The sequence below is a fragment of the Rhinoderma darwinii genome, chromosome 4, assembly GCF_050947455.1.
Source record: "Rhinoderma darwinii isolate aRhiDar2 chromosome 4, aRhiDar2.hap1, whole genome shotgun sequence".
NCBI classification, from domain to species: domain Eukaryota; kingdom Metazoa; phylum Chordata; class Amphibia; order Anura; family Rhinodermatidae; genus Rhinoderma; species Rhinoderma darwinii.
The window spans coordinates 167,747,480-167,763,153 of NC_134690.1; the positions used below are offsets into that span (position 1 = coordinate 167,747,480).

Consider the following 15,674-nt stretch of genomic DNA (forward strand, 5'->3'; position numbering starts at 1 on the left):
ACGTCATCCCAGGAGGCCGGACTGGAGGAAGAAGCAGGGAGTTCTGGGTAAGTTAACCTTTAATACTATTAACTCCAGCGGTAGTCACTGTCCGGGTGCTGAAAGAGTTACTGCCGATCAGTTAACTCTTTCAGCACCCTGGACAGGGACTATCACCTGACGTCGCCTAGCAACGCTCCCGTAATTACAGGTGCACACACGTAGTCACCTGTAAATACGGGAGCCCCATAGACTTCTATGGGCCTGCCCGTGCCGTAATTACGGGCTGAAATAGGACATGTTCCATATTTTTCAACGGCCCAGACACCTTCCCTTAAGCAAACGGGAAGGTACCCGTGGCCAATAGAAGTCTATGGGCCTGTAATTACAGGCCGTAATTACGGCCCATAATTACGGGCGTTTTTACGTTCGTGTGCATGGGGCCTCTAATGATATTAGACAGATTCTGGTCACACAGTTATAATGGAGAAGATCACAGCGCAGTCTTCCTATCTCTATACGTATAATCTCATAGAATATTGAGGGATAGATAATAACACTGTCCTACCAGCAGGCAGAGATGGTACTGGCTCTAGCTGATCCCGTGATGCAGTGCTGAGGCATCATGGGATTGATAGCAAAAGAAGATAGATAAAGTAGGGAAAAATTCAAAGATGTTTGGAAGCAGACAAGATGCTGGACTACAGGGAAGCGAGTACAATATACATAAAAGTCCAGAGCTGGATAGACAATCAGTTCGAAATTGCTAAAACTTATTGCCAATTGTCATCAATTCAATCAATAGTTGGCAAACAAAAAGGGGCAGCATAAACTAACCCAGATATCTACATAAAAGCCAGGGTGGCATATCTTTAAAATAATTGCTACCAGAGTATAAACCTGAAAGCAAGTCTACAGTGCTCAAAGTTTTAAGCTGCATGGTTATACATTTCATAGTATGAACTGTGCATTTGTAGGGAGAAAACTATGTACATCCAATTTTCAGAAATGTATTTTGGAAACAAAGACACAAAAATATACTTGCCATTTTTAGCATTAAAAGATAATCTACTGCGCAGGTCTTCTTCTATGCCACATTCAAACTGGGCCTCTATAATGAGATCTGGGCTCTCTGATCCATCCCGTAAATGATGCGAAGCTGCAGCATTCTGCGCTGTGCCTGTTATAGCAGGTGTTCGGTCACCATCACAAGCCTCTGCCTTTACCACCTGTATACAAAAAAGAAAAAATAATTTTTAGAACACTTCATGACAGATACATATTTATTGCGATGGGCGCACATCACCACTAATTAGATTCCAGCTATCATTTCTTCAGCGGCTATGGGCAAACTCTCAATTTTTTTCAATGTAGCAGTATCGATAAATCCCCTTGTCCTGTTGTAGAACACCAAAAATGAACACGTCATTGAGTCACATCCAGTCTTCACTGTTAGGGTATGTTCACACACAAACTCAAAAACATCTGAAAATCTTGAGCTATTTTCCCTTGAAAACAGCTCCATATTTTCAGACGTTTTTTAGGCCACTCGCGATTTACTACGGCCGCTTTTGGAGCGGTTTTCAATAGAGTCTATGACACATCGCTCCAAAAACGTCCCAAGTAGTGACATGCACTTCTTTATGGCAGCGTTTTTTTTACGCAGCCGCTTTTCATAACAGCCGCGTAAAAAAACGGGCCGTTGGAACAGAATGCCGTTTTTCCCATTGAAATTAATGGGCAGATGTTTGGAGGCGTTCTGCTTCCGATTTTTCGGGCGTTTACGGCCCAAAAAACGTCCGAAAATAGGCCGTGTGAACATACAATTAAGGTAGAAAAAAATTTCAGCGAAAACTGCTGAACACTAAACTGCCATGAGAAACCCAAATTAACAAAAAGGAACTGTACAATAATAGCAAGATAAACGTCACTATTATCTGGGGGAAAAAAATAAAAATAAAAAAAAGGTTTACAACTGGCCTAACTAGAGTATGAATACTTGCCACCAAGAATAAATGCACCAACTATATAAAAGCCTTTTCATCTTAAGCCATGTTCACACAGCTCATATTACGCACCCAAAAGACACTAGAAATATGCCTGTAAACTGCTTCCCATTGATTTCAATGGGAATAATGCTGTGTAGCTCAAGTAAGGCGCATTTTTACAAGTCACATGACATTTTGAAGCCTTTTACGAGCAGATATTTGCCTTTGAATAGTTTCACATTGGCACTTCAGAAAACACTCAGAAAAGTTCCCCTTTAAAATACACTTGCAAAATTGAAAAAGGTTTTAGAAACTACCTAGTTAACAAACAAAACTAGATTTCAGAGGTCCTCCCTAAAAAGCAGCCTAATTTTTAAGCTTTAACATGTCAGATGAACAAGGCCTCAAGCTCATTCAGAACAAGCAGAGCAGTATCAAGAAGAAATTCCTGGTCCCAATCGAGATTTACTTGAATGGGATACCCAACTTAAAACATTATTGGCATATCCACAGGATATGCCAAACACCCGATCGGTGAGGGACCTGCACTTACCAGGCATTCATGACATAGCCTGTGGATATAGCATAAAAGCTTAAGATGGAAAAACCCCTTGAAGTATAAAATAGTTGAGCACTAATGGAGTCTGATAATTAAAGGCACACGTAGCAGATTTGTTGCAAATTTTCCATCCGGATTTGCAAGTGAAAAAAAAATAAAAAATCATTCACATGCTGAACATTTTCCACAAAGAAATCCATATTCAAATCCGCAGCATGCTCATTATGTTCTGGATTTTACCCTTTTCAATGTAGAAGGGGTAAAATCCTTAGTAAAATATGTAACCGGTGCAGATTTTGCTGTGGAAACTGGAACATCCACACCAAATCCAACGTGTGGTTACCCTAAGGGTCAAAAATTATGTTTTTCTCATTTTAAGTCTATGTTCACACAACATTTGCATCCTAGGTCAACTGTATACCATATACATATTAACAACTGTGGCCCTTTTGACTGAACCTTATAAAAAATAAAAAAAAGTATACACAGTTACTGACAGCTAGTATCAGTTTTATGGATCCAATAATGTTGGGGACTAGGATACAGACTTAGGCCTAATTAACATGATCGGTCTGTGATATACGGTCCACATGTCGGCCGCATTTCCCGGATCAAACACAGTCCAGGGATCCTAGCATTATAGTTATCTATGAGGCTAGGTGTCCCTGTCTCCCCGCGGAACTACTGTCCCGTACTGAAAACATGATTACAGTACGGGACAGTTGTCCGGCAGCGAGGCAGGGACTCCTGGCATCGTACATAACTATGATGCTAGTAGGGTTCCTCACTGCACTGTGTTTGATCCGGGAAATACTGCCGACATGCGGACCGTATATCACAGACCGAACACGGTGCTGCGAATTAGGCCTTATACTGTGCAAACATCTAACCATACATTTGGCAGGTCGTCCATTTGTCTGCTGCTCTGCACAAAACCCCATTCAGATGAATACAGCCGCAAAACTTTTTCAACAAAATTTGCAGCGCGCGCAGGAAGTTTTGATGCAGCTTTTGGTACAATTTTTGACTCCGTTATGTGAGCAAAAGCCAGAAGTGGAGTCAGAAGTAAAAAAGCTATAAACAAAAGACAGATGCATCTCCTTTCATTTGGTTCCACTCCTGTGTTTGGCTCAAAAAAACTGAGCCCAAAACTACGTGTGTGATTCTGGCCTTAGGGTAGAATCACACATGCAGTTTTTGATGCATGGATACAAATAGTTAGAAGTGATATGGGACACCAACCTTAGGCCAGGATCACACAGAGTTACAGTTTGACATATATATATACACATATATATATTTATTTATTTTTTAGTCAAAGCCAGAAGTGGATCCAAAAGAAAGGTAAGGTATAAAGAAGACCAATGCATCACATTTCTTTGAAGCCACACACCATTGTGGACACAAGTCAAGAACTGCACTTCCTGGCCTACGGCCGCTTTTAGACAGGCGTAATATTAACGCTTTTTGCACACTTATTAAAGGACATAACACCCGGATCTCTAGCCATTCAGAAAAACTAGAGTTAGAGCACCACTGAAGTCTATGGTGATCTACCCTCAACACCCAAACCATTCACTGTTCATTGGAATTAAGTCTGTGAAACTGGTGCAAAAAAAAAACCCCCCAAAAAAACCACACGTATTAGGCTTGTGTGAAAGCGGCCTTCGGTTTTGATGCAGTTTAAGCCAATGTCAGGTGTGAATTGTAAACCAAAAAGGGAGGGGGGAAAAAAAAAAAAAAGTTTTTTTGTTTTATTCTACTTGAGATTTTTGCTGCAAAAATTACAACATTTGGTATTTGCTTCTCAATGGCGAAAATCTGGAACAAACGAGATATAGGAGCTGCACTGTAGCATAAAAAGATATGGGTGCTATCCTCAGAGGAATCTTGACAAAAGACCTCAACAAAGTTCAACCACAATCCGAAAGAGGCAGCACTCTAGTAATGTAGAAAAATCCAAAATGTATTCACCCAACATACGGGCAACGTTTCACCTTCCTATTGAAAATGCCTTCAATTGGAAGGTGAAACATTGCCCGTATGTTGGGTGAATACATTTTGGATTTTTCTACATTACTAGAGTGCTGCCTCTTCTTTCGTATTGTGGTTGACCTGCAGTGCAAGTGTTGAAAGTTTCCGTGCAGAAGTCACAACACCTCATGTGGATGAGGTTTTTAAATCTTATCCAGTTCTATGCTACTTTAATGGGCTGTGAATTCTCCGCCCGCAAATCCGGGCAAAAAATCTGCAGCAATTCCATTACGTGTGCAGGGTGCCTCATGGTATATTCAGACAGCTTGGTCAAATCCCGATTGCCACAAAATGGCAGTTTTTCCAAAACCGCAATAAACGATTTCAACGCACCATCTGAAAATCTCTTCAGGCCAGGATCACACGCTGTTTGAATTTAGATTCTGGTGCAATTTTTGGTTCAATTCTTTGACACAAAAGAAAGCAGATGCATACTGGAGGTCTTTTCTTTACTCCTTTCCTTCCTTAAGGATCCATTGGCTTTAGCTCAAAAAAAAACAAAAAAAACTGCATCTGAGATCTTGGCCTTAAGTTTCGTGTTTTTTTCGGCGTGTTTATTGATGCACTTTAAAAATATTTTTATAATAAATATTACAATAAAGAGGAAAAAAAAGTAACTCCCGCAACGTGGATGGATGTTTGTTGCATCCACATCCATGTATAAATACCGTACAGGTAACACTGCTCTTTAAATTAATTATTGATATTAGACAAAAAATAAGTTAAACTTAAATGGTAAGATTAAATGACAAAAACAGGTGTGTGTTAAACGCAGCCGTCATTTCAGAAAATGCCCAGGCTACTAATTTTAGTCAGTGGAAAATGAATGGGTGTCGTGCACTTGTTTATTTACAGCTTTTAACGATTGCAAAACCCACGGAAAGCTGCACACGTTGGCTGCCATGTGTGCACTGAACCTGTCCTATCTCTCAGAGATTTTGAAATGAGAGGTGATTGTTTTCAATTCAAAATAGTGGAACATCTCTAAGTAGTAATCCCATCAGTCTTGGGAAGAGCGGTAATTAACACCTATTCTGGACCCAAGTCAACTGGCACTTAGACCCTCTATTTCGTCTAAGACTCAGCTGTCAAGAGAAAAAGCTTTCTACTGTAGACCTTTAAATAGTAAATGGTTATTGCATCACTTACTCCTAGGAAATCAAAATGGTCAGCAAAGACCTAGGAAACTTTATTTTAAGCTCTAACATTTAGAAGAAGCATTTAAGGCTGACACCTTGGCAGAATTTTTCGTTATTGCACTAGATGTATGTGGGGGAAAAAAAAAAACAAAAAAAAACAAAAAAAAACTAGGAATTGGTTTTATTTCAATAAATTGCACCGTATGGTTTCTGCAGTTTGCATATATTAAAATACACTGCAAGCTCCTCTATGCCATGATGTACATCACAACAGCCAGGCTCACTAATCGGCTCACTTTCCAATTTTCTTCGGACTCCAAATCTAAGCTCAAGTCTGATCATATATGAGAAGAATGGAGTTTCGATTCCTATCCAGGAGAAGAAAGGACCAAAGATATCACATAGCGGTTGGCTTAATGATCTTTTGACAATCTCCATCACCACGGACTTGCACATTAACAGTCGAATGTGCATGTCATTCCAATGGATGGGGGGATGAACAGCTGCTGGACACCCCTGGTATTGCTCATCTCAAGGGAATACGAAAGGGAACACCTTTAAAGGTTTGTTGTTTTTTGGTTTTGTCTTGAGTTTTTAAGCAATTTTCTAATTGACTTTTTTTTTTTTTTACTTCTTACGATACAGCTTCTATGTATCCTGTATACATAGCTAATGTCGCCAGTACTGCTGAACAGCTTCTGACCGATACAGCTTCCATATATAGAGGATACATACAGTGCATTCGGAAAGTCTTCAGACCCTTCCACATTTTGTTATGGTGAGGCCTTGTGCTAAAATAAAGAGAAAAAAAAATCACGTTTTTCCCACCGTTCTGCACTCAATACCCCATAATAAAGTGTAAACAGAATTTTAGAAAATTAGCACATTAAAAATGAAAAACTAATTTTACATGGACACAAATATTCAAACCCTTTGCTAGGACACATCTCTGGGGGCCTCACATTCTTCTAGATCAACGTGTAGAAACATTTCAGAGATGGATTCCACCTGTGGTAAATTCATTTGATTGGACAAGATTTGGAAAGACACGCCCCGTCTATATAAGAAAGAACTACCTCTAGAGCTCAGAGATAGGATTGTGTGGAGGCACAGACCTGGAGAAAAATCTACATCTGAAAATACACGTCCCATATCCGCAGCAAAAGATGGGCACATATGCAAGTCACTCCACTATACTGAATGGGAGATAGGAACTGCGGTCTCCATATTTCCCTTAGGCCTAATTCACACAATCGTTTTTCATATCCGAGGAGTGCAATGCTCGTGTGAATTAGGCCTTAGACTAAAATGGAGAGTAAATATGCATGTGTAGCCATATCTCTGCTGTAAATAGGGAACACGCGAAATTTAATGCAATGGAGTTACACAGCACATCAGAAGTCCCCATAACCTACAACAACCACTTAACTAGAATAGGACTCAGCATTGCAAAGCCGCTAAGCACCATCATAGAACTGCCCATAAACAGCACCCCCCCCCCCCACTCCGGTTGTAAACTTGGTTAGGTGAAAGGTCGTGACCTTTATTCCCTTGCCAGGCGCTTTATTTTAAAGTTAGCCGTTCCCGGTCACTGTTCGGTCACATGACCCGCACCGACTCCCTGAATCCTCGAGTGTCTGTGGGGACCGGAGGTCAGTCTCTCTATGCAAGCCCATAACACTCACATCGTGAAATTCATAGGTTTGCACAGAGAGACTTACTTCCGGTCCACACAGCAGATGCACTACTATTCAGGGAGTCAGAGTTCAGATCATGTGACTGAATGGTGGCTCAGGACAAAGCGGCTAACTTTAAAATAAAGCCGTCGGTAAGAATAAAAAGGTGTATAAACGGGGAGGAGAAAAAAAATAATAATTCTTTAATGCACGAACCATCTTACTTATACAAGCAAAAAACATTCTACTTCATTAGCACTTTTATTTGGGTTTGTAATAGTTACATTCCAATACAGAAACTTAGCGGATGGGACCGTGTCACAGCGATGTTACACACACCATTGACAGTTCAGGGGGTTATTTACATATCGGGTGCCAAATATAAATGAAATTGATATGATATCTAAATAACGGGGATGATAGAAAAAAAAATTAAAAGTGCCCCAGGGTTTGCAAAGCCCTGCCTATTACACGCTGCACATGTATGGGGCAGGTAAAAGGTTCTCTTTAAATAAAACAAAAAGCTTAAGAAAAAATAACAAAAACAAAAAAAAACGACCACCACTGGATAGGTATTCCACTAACCCACAATATAGGTTTAAAATCAACTGGAACTTTCTACACAATAATAGTCTACCGCTAAAACTTGCAACAGTGTTCCAAACCAAACCAAGGAAAGAAACGTATGGATGAAGAGAATCATATTGGAGCTCTCCAAGTGCTGAACCACCCTGTCCAGATTGAATTTCTAGCAGTGAAATTTTCTAGCACTGTAAGTTATAGAAAAAAAACACATTTTTTTTATATATATTTATATTTAAGACAAGTACTTTGCAAACGGTAGAGACAACCGGAAACACTGCAAAACCGCAAATGTTTTTTTATTGAAATTCAATGATTTTCTACATGTAAAAAAACTACCTAAATAAATAAAGCGTATACACAAAAACAAAAGTGGGCTCTAAAAAAAAATGTAGACTGCAAATACTTTTTCTTTACGCAATGAAAAGGTTGTACGATTTTATATTCCCCCTTAATGGTTTCCACGTGACATTTCTTTTCTTCTGCGTGTTGCAGGTTTGTTGCGGTTTTTAGGTTAATTGCTGTGAAAAACATATCTTAACCCCCTAATACCGTAGGTATTTTAAACGGTTCAGGACCGGGCTATTTTGATCCTTCAGGACCTTGCACCGTTTAGCCATTTTTGGCACGTGTTAAACAGGGTTAGTTAAACAGCCATAACTATATGGGTATGTGCACACGTAGTGACCAAAAACGTCTGAAAATACAGAGCTGTTTTCAAGGGAAAACAGCCCCTGATTTTCAGACATTTTTTGAGCAAATCGCGTTTTTCACGTCAGTTTTCGGAGCTGTTTTCATTGGAGTCTATGAGAAAACGGCTCCAAAAACGTCCAAAGTGTCCTGCACTTCTTTGACGAGGCAGTCATTTTACGCGTCGTCATTTGACAGCTGTCAAACGACGACGCGTAAATTACAGGTCGTCGGCAAACCCACAGATGTTTGCCGACGTATTAGAGCCGTATTTTCAGGCGTAAATCGAGGCATAATACGCCTCGTTTACGTCTGAAAATAGGTCGTGTGAACCCAGCCTATTTGTTGGGCTAGCAAAGTGATTTTTGAGACGTTTTTTTGCGTAGACAATGCTAATTTTTTTTTTTTGCTATTTTAGAATCTTTAGGCTTTAAGTTTGAAAATAGTAAAAAAAAAAAAAAAAAAAAAAAAAGCTTTTTTACATTTTAGCAATTTTTTTCTGAGAATAAAATAATTTCACCCTAAAATAGCAGCAGCCCTAAGTTACAGGGGAAAATCAGCCCTCTTAGGGTATGTGCACAAGTAGTGTTTTCAGAAGTTTTTCGGGCTGTAAACGTCCCGAAAAACAGCCGAAAAATCGTAAGCAGAACGCCTACAAACATCTGTCCATTGATTTCAATGGGAAATACGGTGTACTGTTCCGACAGTTTTTTTTTTAAAAAAAAGGGCCGCGAAGAAGTGCATGTCTTCTTGAGTAGTTTTTGACTATACAAAAACAGCTCCGAAATTGGCCGTAAAAACGAGAGTTGCTAAAAAAAAACGTCTGAAAATCAGGAGCTGTTTTCCCTTGAAAACAGCTCTGTATTTTCAGACGTTTTTAATTTTGTGTGCGCACATACCCTTATAGTGACTGTTGTCACTAATAGGGCTGTGCAGGGTCTAGTAAGACCCAGCAGCAGTCTGCAACTAATGGCATCCCGGCGATCATGTGACCAGTCACATGATCACAGGGACCAATAGAGACAGCAGCACTGCCTCTATTCATATACACAGCACTCATTGAGCACTATGTAGAAGAGATCAGAGAAGATAGAAGCAGCGAAAGCTGCTTCTATCTTCTCCTCCTCCTCCTCCTCCGGGTCCCAGGCAGTCAATGTAAATAAGCCCTTGAACCGTTAATGGGGCGTTTCTATCTAACTAAATGGCAAGGGGGCGTGATGTCTTCGCTCTGACACTGTCCAATCAGCTGCTGACAGTGTCAGGCGGCTTGCACGGTGTTCCCTCCCTCGGAAACACACACAAACAGAGCGCTCTCTGCAGAACAACCAGTCTGTGTGTGTTCTCGCGGGAACACTGATTGGACAGTGTCAGAGCCAAGACATCACATCCCCTTGCCGCCATTTAGTTGGATAGAAACGCCCCATTGGCAGTTCACAGGCTTATTTACATATTGGGCACCAAATATATTGGCACGGATATGTAAATAGCAGAGGAAGTTAGAAAAATTATTTCAAGTGTCGCAGGGTTTGTGATAGCTCTGCCCATTACATGCTGCACATGTATATTCAGGTGAAAGGTTCTCTTTAATGACCCCGACCGTAAATACACAGCCAGCAGTCGGGAACCGGTTAAACCTTAATGGACAACCAATTTTTTACATTTTGCCATCGTCGCAGTCAAAGAGCTATAACTTTATTTTTGCGTCTACATAACTGTATAAGGACTTATTTTGTGGGACAAGTTGTATTTTTTAAGCACCATTTGGGGTACGTATAATTTCTTAACTTTTTTTTTAGTGCGGTAATGGAAAAACAGCCTGAAATTTCACCATTCGTTTTTGCATCTTAAATTTACACTATTTACCGTGCGGTATAAAGAACATAATAAACTTTATTCAGCTGGTCGTTAAGATTGTGGCGATACCATATAGTATTTTTATTGGGACGACTTCTATTTACTATTGGTACCATTTTAGAGTACATGTGACTCTTTGAAGCAGAAAACAGCGGTTAATTTTATTCTTTACGGCATTCACCGTATGGGTTAAATAACGTAAACATTTTATAGTTGGGCTAGTTACGGACACCGATACCAAATGTGTACCTTTATTATTCTTATTTTTTTTTATAACGTATTTTGTAAGGGGAAAAAGTTTATTTTGAGGGTATGTTCACACGCTTAACCAAAAACAGCCTCTGACTTTCAGGTGTTTTTGAAGCTGAAAGCGAAGCTTCTTTTAATTTGGAGCTTCTTTTCAGGCGTTTTTTGAGGGATTTTTCATAGTGTTCAATGAAAAATCAGCTCCAAAAAACGCCTCAAGAATGGACATGCTACTTCTTTTTAAGGAGCGTGTTTTTACGCTCCGTTTTTTAAAACAGAGGCGTAAAAAGACGCCCCGTATGAACTAAATGCTGTTTTATTTGTAGGCGTTCAGCTTCCATTTTTTTCAGGCGTTTTTCGAGGCGTAAATGTCCCAAAATACGCCTGAAAACACTGCGTGTGAACATAGCCTAAGTGTGTACGTTTTATTTTTTTCTGTGTACATTTATTAATGATTTTATTTCACTTTACTGTGCGATCATTTGATATACCCTTGTATACCAAAGCATTATTGCCGGTCAGTGTAAAATTGACAGGCATCTGTTAGACCATGCCTCTGGCATGGCCTAACAGGCATTTACTAAATGCAGACCTGGGGGCCTTTGTTATGCCCCCTGACTGTCATAAAAACAATCAGCACCCCGCGATTGTATCGCTGGGGAGAAAGATTTTTAGACACAAACATGACATTTTGATGCATTTTTTAAGGATATACTATACAGAGGAAAAAATTGCATGAAGGCGCCTGTGTACCGAGTGGCTTTTTGACAATGTGCTAGATGCCTAGTTTCAGAAAATATACGGGCATGGGGGGTTTAGTATGTATTTATTTTAGAATTCAGGTTTTATTTGTACACGTGAAAGGAGAGTAAATTGTCCCGGCTACCAAAGGTGCAAAATGTCCAGAAGCTCGCTAGAAGCGAAAGGGTTATTCTGAAAACTTAAAAGGGGAGCCCCAATGTTCCAAATGTAAACAAACTGGAGGCTATATGTAAGTATGGTAGAGAAGGCAATTCTTACGATAAATTAATATAACGTCATTCTAAATAAGAAGTTTGTCTGCATTCTACCGCATTCCAAAAAGGTACAGAAGTTTGCAGAGACCCCCAGGAAGGCCCATCATTTCAGGTATTTAATGTTGAACCTCAAATTATGTCCAAACACATAGAACACATCACAGTATGAAATTGCTACTGGTGTATCTTAAAGGGGTTGTGTCAGCACAAATATTTATAGCATATCCACAGGATACACCGAACTCCTGAACAAGGGTCCCCCAGACCCCAACTTGTGTGGTGGCCGATAGCCGCCACATCCAGGCAGAACATAGCTTAAGGGCAACACTGGAATACGGGAAAAAAAGAAGAGTAGCTAACTTCGCTACGCAGTTTCCGTAACTTCCATAGAAGTGAATGTCAGTTATGGAAACCGACTAGCACAGCAAGCTACGCTGCTTCTGTAACTTCTATGAGAGTTACAAAATCAGCGCAGCTCAGCCAGTTACGCGGTTTCTGGATTCCTGTCGTGCACCTATGGTCCACCTGGATGAAGCAGTCTCACCAGGTGGACTAAGGTCCCCAGTTAGGGAGATTGATATGGGTCTCAGGTGGGACCAGCATCTATCAGACATTTATGGCATATCCTGTGTATATGCCATAAATATTTGTTGTAACAAACCCTTAAAAGGAAATTACCCACATTTTACAGATATTAGCCGCAATAAAATGGCAGGGAAGTTTTATTGTAGGGACATTTGACGTCACATTAGCTATTGAAAAGGACAAGGGATGTGAAGTAGTCTTTTTGCGCAAGATGAACAGTTATCCCATGGAGAAAATGGATTTGATTATAGAATGTATTCAATTTATTTTAACACATTTTTTATTATGTATGAGGAAGATTTTCATTTATAAATATGGGGGACAGTCATGGGGACCAGTTTGGCTCCAAGGTATACTTCTATATTGGTAGTTCGGAATCTTTTACCATTTTTCCAGGTGTGTAGCTTTGGGCAAACCTGATCCTGTAGAAAAGAGATTCATTGATTACCTAGTGTTCGTTTGGAAAGGTTCAGAGGCGGCTTTATGGAATAAGGGAGGAAGTTAAGTTGGTAACTATGGGTTTGTTACACATCTGCTTCAATGGTCAAAGATGCTGTCAGAGGACTATAGTTATGCTATTGAGGTGCATTATACCAAATGTAATAGTGTGGAATAAAGGAATATTGTTCACGTTATGTGAAATGAGATAACGTCTCAAAGGGTACACCTACTACTCCGTGTATACTTGTAGCAGAGAAATGGGCTGAAAAGAGGGTTTCCTGACTAAGGAAGTCGCTGCCTCCCGAATGCGTAGCAGAACTTCAGCTTTTTGGCCTTTGCAAGCCACCGTGTTCCAAGTTTGACACATCACACTTTGGGATTCACAGAGTTTTGCAAGTTTGCAGGAGGAGTATGTAACTGGCCGGGTGTCTCCCTCAATTTCATCACTCACCAATGTGGAATTTTATTAAGACTACACTATACTTGAGCCTACAAAAGCTCTTTAACCCAGTAATGCAACATGTACATGATAATCGTTAAAGGGACATATGAAGCAAGCTCACGAGCCAAGCACGCTCCATACTCAGAGAGGGTGTCAGCTGTGCAAGACAGCTAACACCTCACTGCAACGGGCGGAATCGAAGATCACTGTGATTCTGGCCGTTTAACCCCCTTAGATACAGCAGCATCTAAGGCGCTAGAAAGAAGGCGGCAGCCCCGTCCGATAGCCCAACGGTCCCCAGGTCTACTATCTTTGTACTCCTATGAAGCCCTGCCAGAGGAGGGGCTTCATAGGAGACTGTCAGTATAATGATATACTGCAATACATTAGTATTGCAGTAGATCATGAAAAGCGATCGCTGGTTCAAGTCCCCTAGGGGGACATATATATCGTATAGGTTAATGTAATAAAAAAAATATAAAAAAATTAAAAAAAGTTATGGCTTTTGGGAAGGCAGGGAGTAAAAAAAACAAAAAATAGGGAAAACGAAAGTTGGCCCGGCCATTAAGGGGTTAATAACCAGACCAACCCTAACAGAATGAATCAGATACAGGCACAGACTGTGTTCATCAAAAGCAAGATGGCCGTCACAACATCCTCAGGTAGCCGTCACTATTTCAGATGCTGTATCCATGATCAGGTTCGGATATTTCCAAGTCTCTGGCCATGTCTCTTTGGTATTCTGGATAGTATGCAATTTTAATGTGCACTGGTTTCAGGAGACATTTTATTGTAGTCTGTTCAGTATTCTTTGAGCGAAGTCGCCATTCTTTCTTTGTTTGTGTCTTTTATCCGCAATAATTGGATGGCTTTCAGCTGCCCACAATATTTATTCACTTTATGAGAGGCGCTGGTGTAATTTTTATATAAATCTGAAAAAAAAGGTGGTATTGCAGGACTATTTTTGTACCTACATTAAAAGTCAAATTTAAAAAAAAAAAAAAAAGGCTAAGAAAAATAATCATGTTCTACACTAGATTTTTCAGGGATAATAATTTTCCACTAAATATAATGCTGCAGTCCCATTAACAAGTCTAAGTTTCTTTCACTCGCATGACAACCCCTTTTCTCACCAGAGAGGATGATACAGGAAATTAATAGTTCCGATCATAAACTACTTTCTTTACTGGTTAATAGTGCTTTAATACTGAATGAATCAATTCAACATGGGATATTTTCTAAGAATCTAACACAAGGGACCACTAAAGCAGGGTTATTAAAATAAATGGGATTGAAAAAGATTTCCTAGAAAAAGAGTTGTCCAGATAAATCTAACCAGAGAAGCAGAGACAAAAGGGGATTAAAAAAAACAAAAAAAAAAAAAACACCTAAGGACTGTTCAAAACAAGGAGCTGTTACTGATATTGATAGGAGGAAGACATGCCATGATAACACTTTATTATAGCAGAAAGTAAAATTATACAGGAGAGATTTATCTGGAAGGTAAATAAAAAAAAGTTGGGGCCCACCGCTTTCAACATATCAGAATCAGACAATTTGTTCAAGAAAAACTGAACTAGAATAGAAGGATTATAAATTCCTGGGACTTTCAAAAAATCCTCAGCTTCAAAAAGGCTGATCGACCTGTAAAAATGTTAAAGTTCAATTCTAAGAATTTTTTGAAGTTCCAAAGTTTCTTGCCGTTTTAAGATTAATTTCAGATTTAGGGTAATTTAAAGTGTAAGGGTGTAAATCAAAGCTGGAGGGGTCCATACCAATTTCCTAATGACAAAACAGTCTTGGCATAGCCACACGGGTTGCATCACAAGACATGCCAGTTAAGTCTGGGTACTCAGGCATGTGTCCTTCCACAGAAAAAAAATTAAATGATAATCTTCCATGCTACCACATGAAATCTCAAATTAGTGTCGATTTAACAGATTACACGGAAGTGTTGATTTATTTTAACTCCGCACCAAAGACTTCAGTGTTTGCGGTGTTTTTTTTTACATTTATGACACCATTGATTGTTTTAGAATTGGTTAATAAAGGGACAGCAGAAATGGACTTAAAAAGCACAAAATAAGATACAAAATGATACATACTGTATATTACAGAAATAGACTATTAAATCCTAACTCCATTGACCAATACTACAGTCAGAGTGACTAAACAAGGCTAGTCTCACACAACAATTCTGTTCTTCTGTACTCGTCTAGAACAGTTGAGGAGTTGAAGCCTTTACTGGTGGTGTAGTGGAGTTTAATATCAGTGGCTTGCTCACCTCCGCAGGCAAGTATATTCACACGCGGCAGATTTGTTGCAGAAATTTCTGCGACAGTCCCATCAGAATGGGGCTTGCAGAAATCCCTGCACATACCGCAGAGAACCCCATTAAGATGGATGGGTTTTCAGACACCAAAATTTCTTCAAAAATCTTCTG

General features: G+C 39.7%; 2 protein-coding genes across 3 annotated transcripts in view; one reads left to right on the forward strand and one right to left on the reverse strand.

Annotated features, from left to right (window-relative positions):
• DIS3L2 (DIS3 like 3'-5' exoribonuclease 2) overlaps positions 1-15,674 on the reverse strand; it is a 287,501-nt gene that overhangs the window by 181,786 nt on the left and 90,041 nt on the right. For both annotated transcript variants that reach the window (XM_075861827.1, XM_075861828.1), the window contains one exon: positions 1,025-1,208. In XM_075861827.1, the coding sequence (XP_075717942.1) occupies positions 1,025-1,208 (184 nt within the window). The remainder of the gene's footprint in view (positions 1-1,024; positions 1,209-15,674) is intronic.
• Positions 1-15,674, forward strand: part of PDE6D (phosphodiesterase 6D) — a 557,644-nt gene that overhangs the window by 143,769 nt on the left and 398,201 nt on the right. The window lies entirely within an intron of this gene.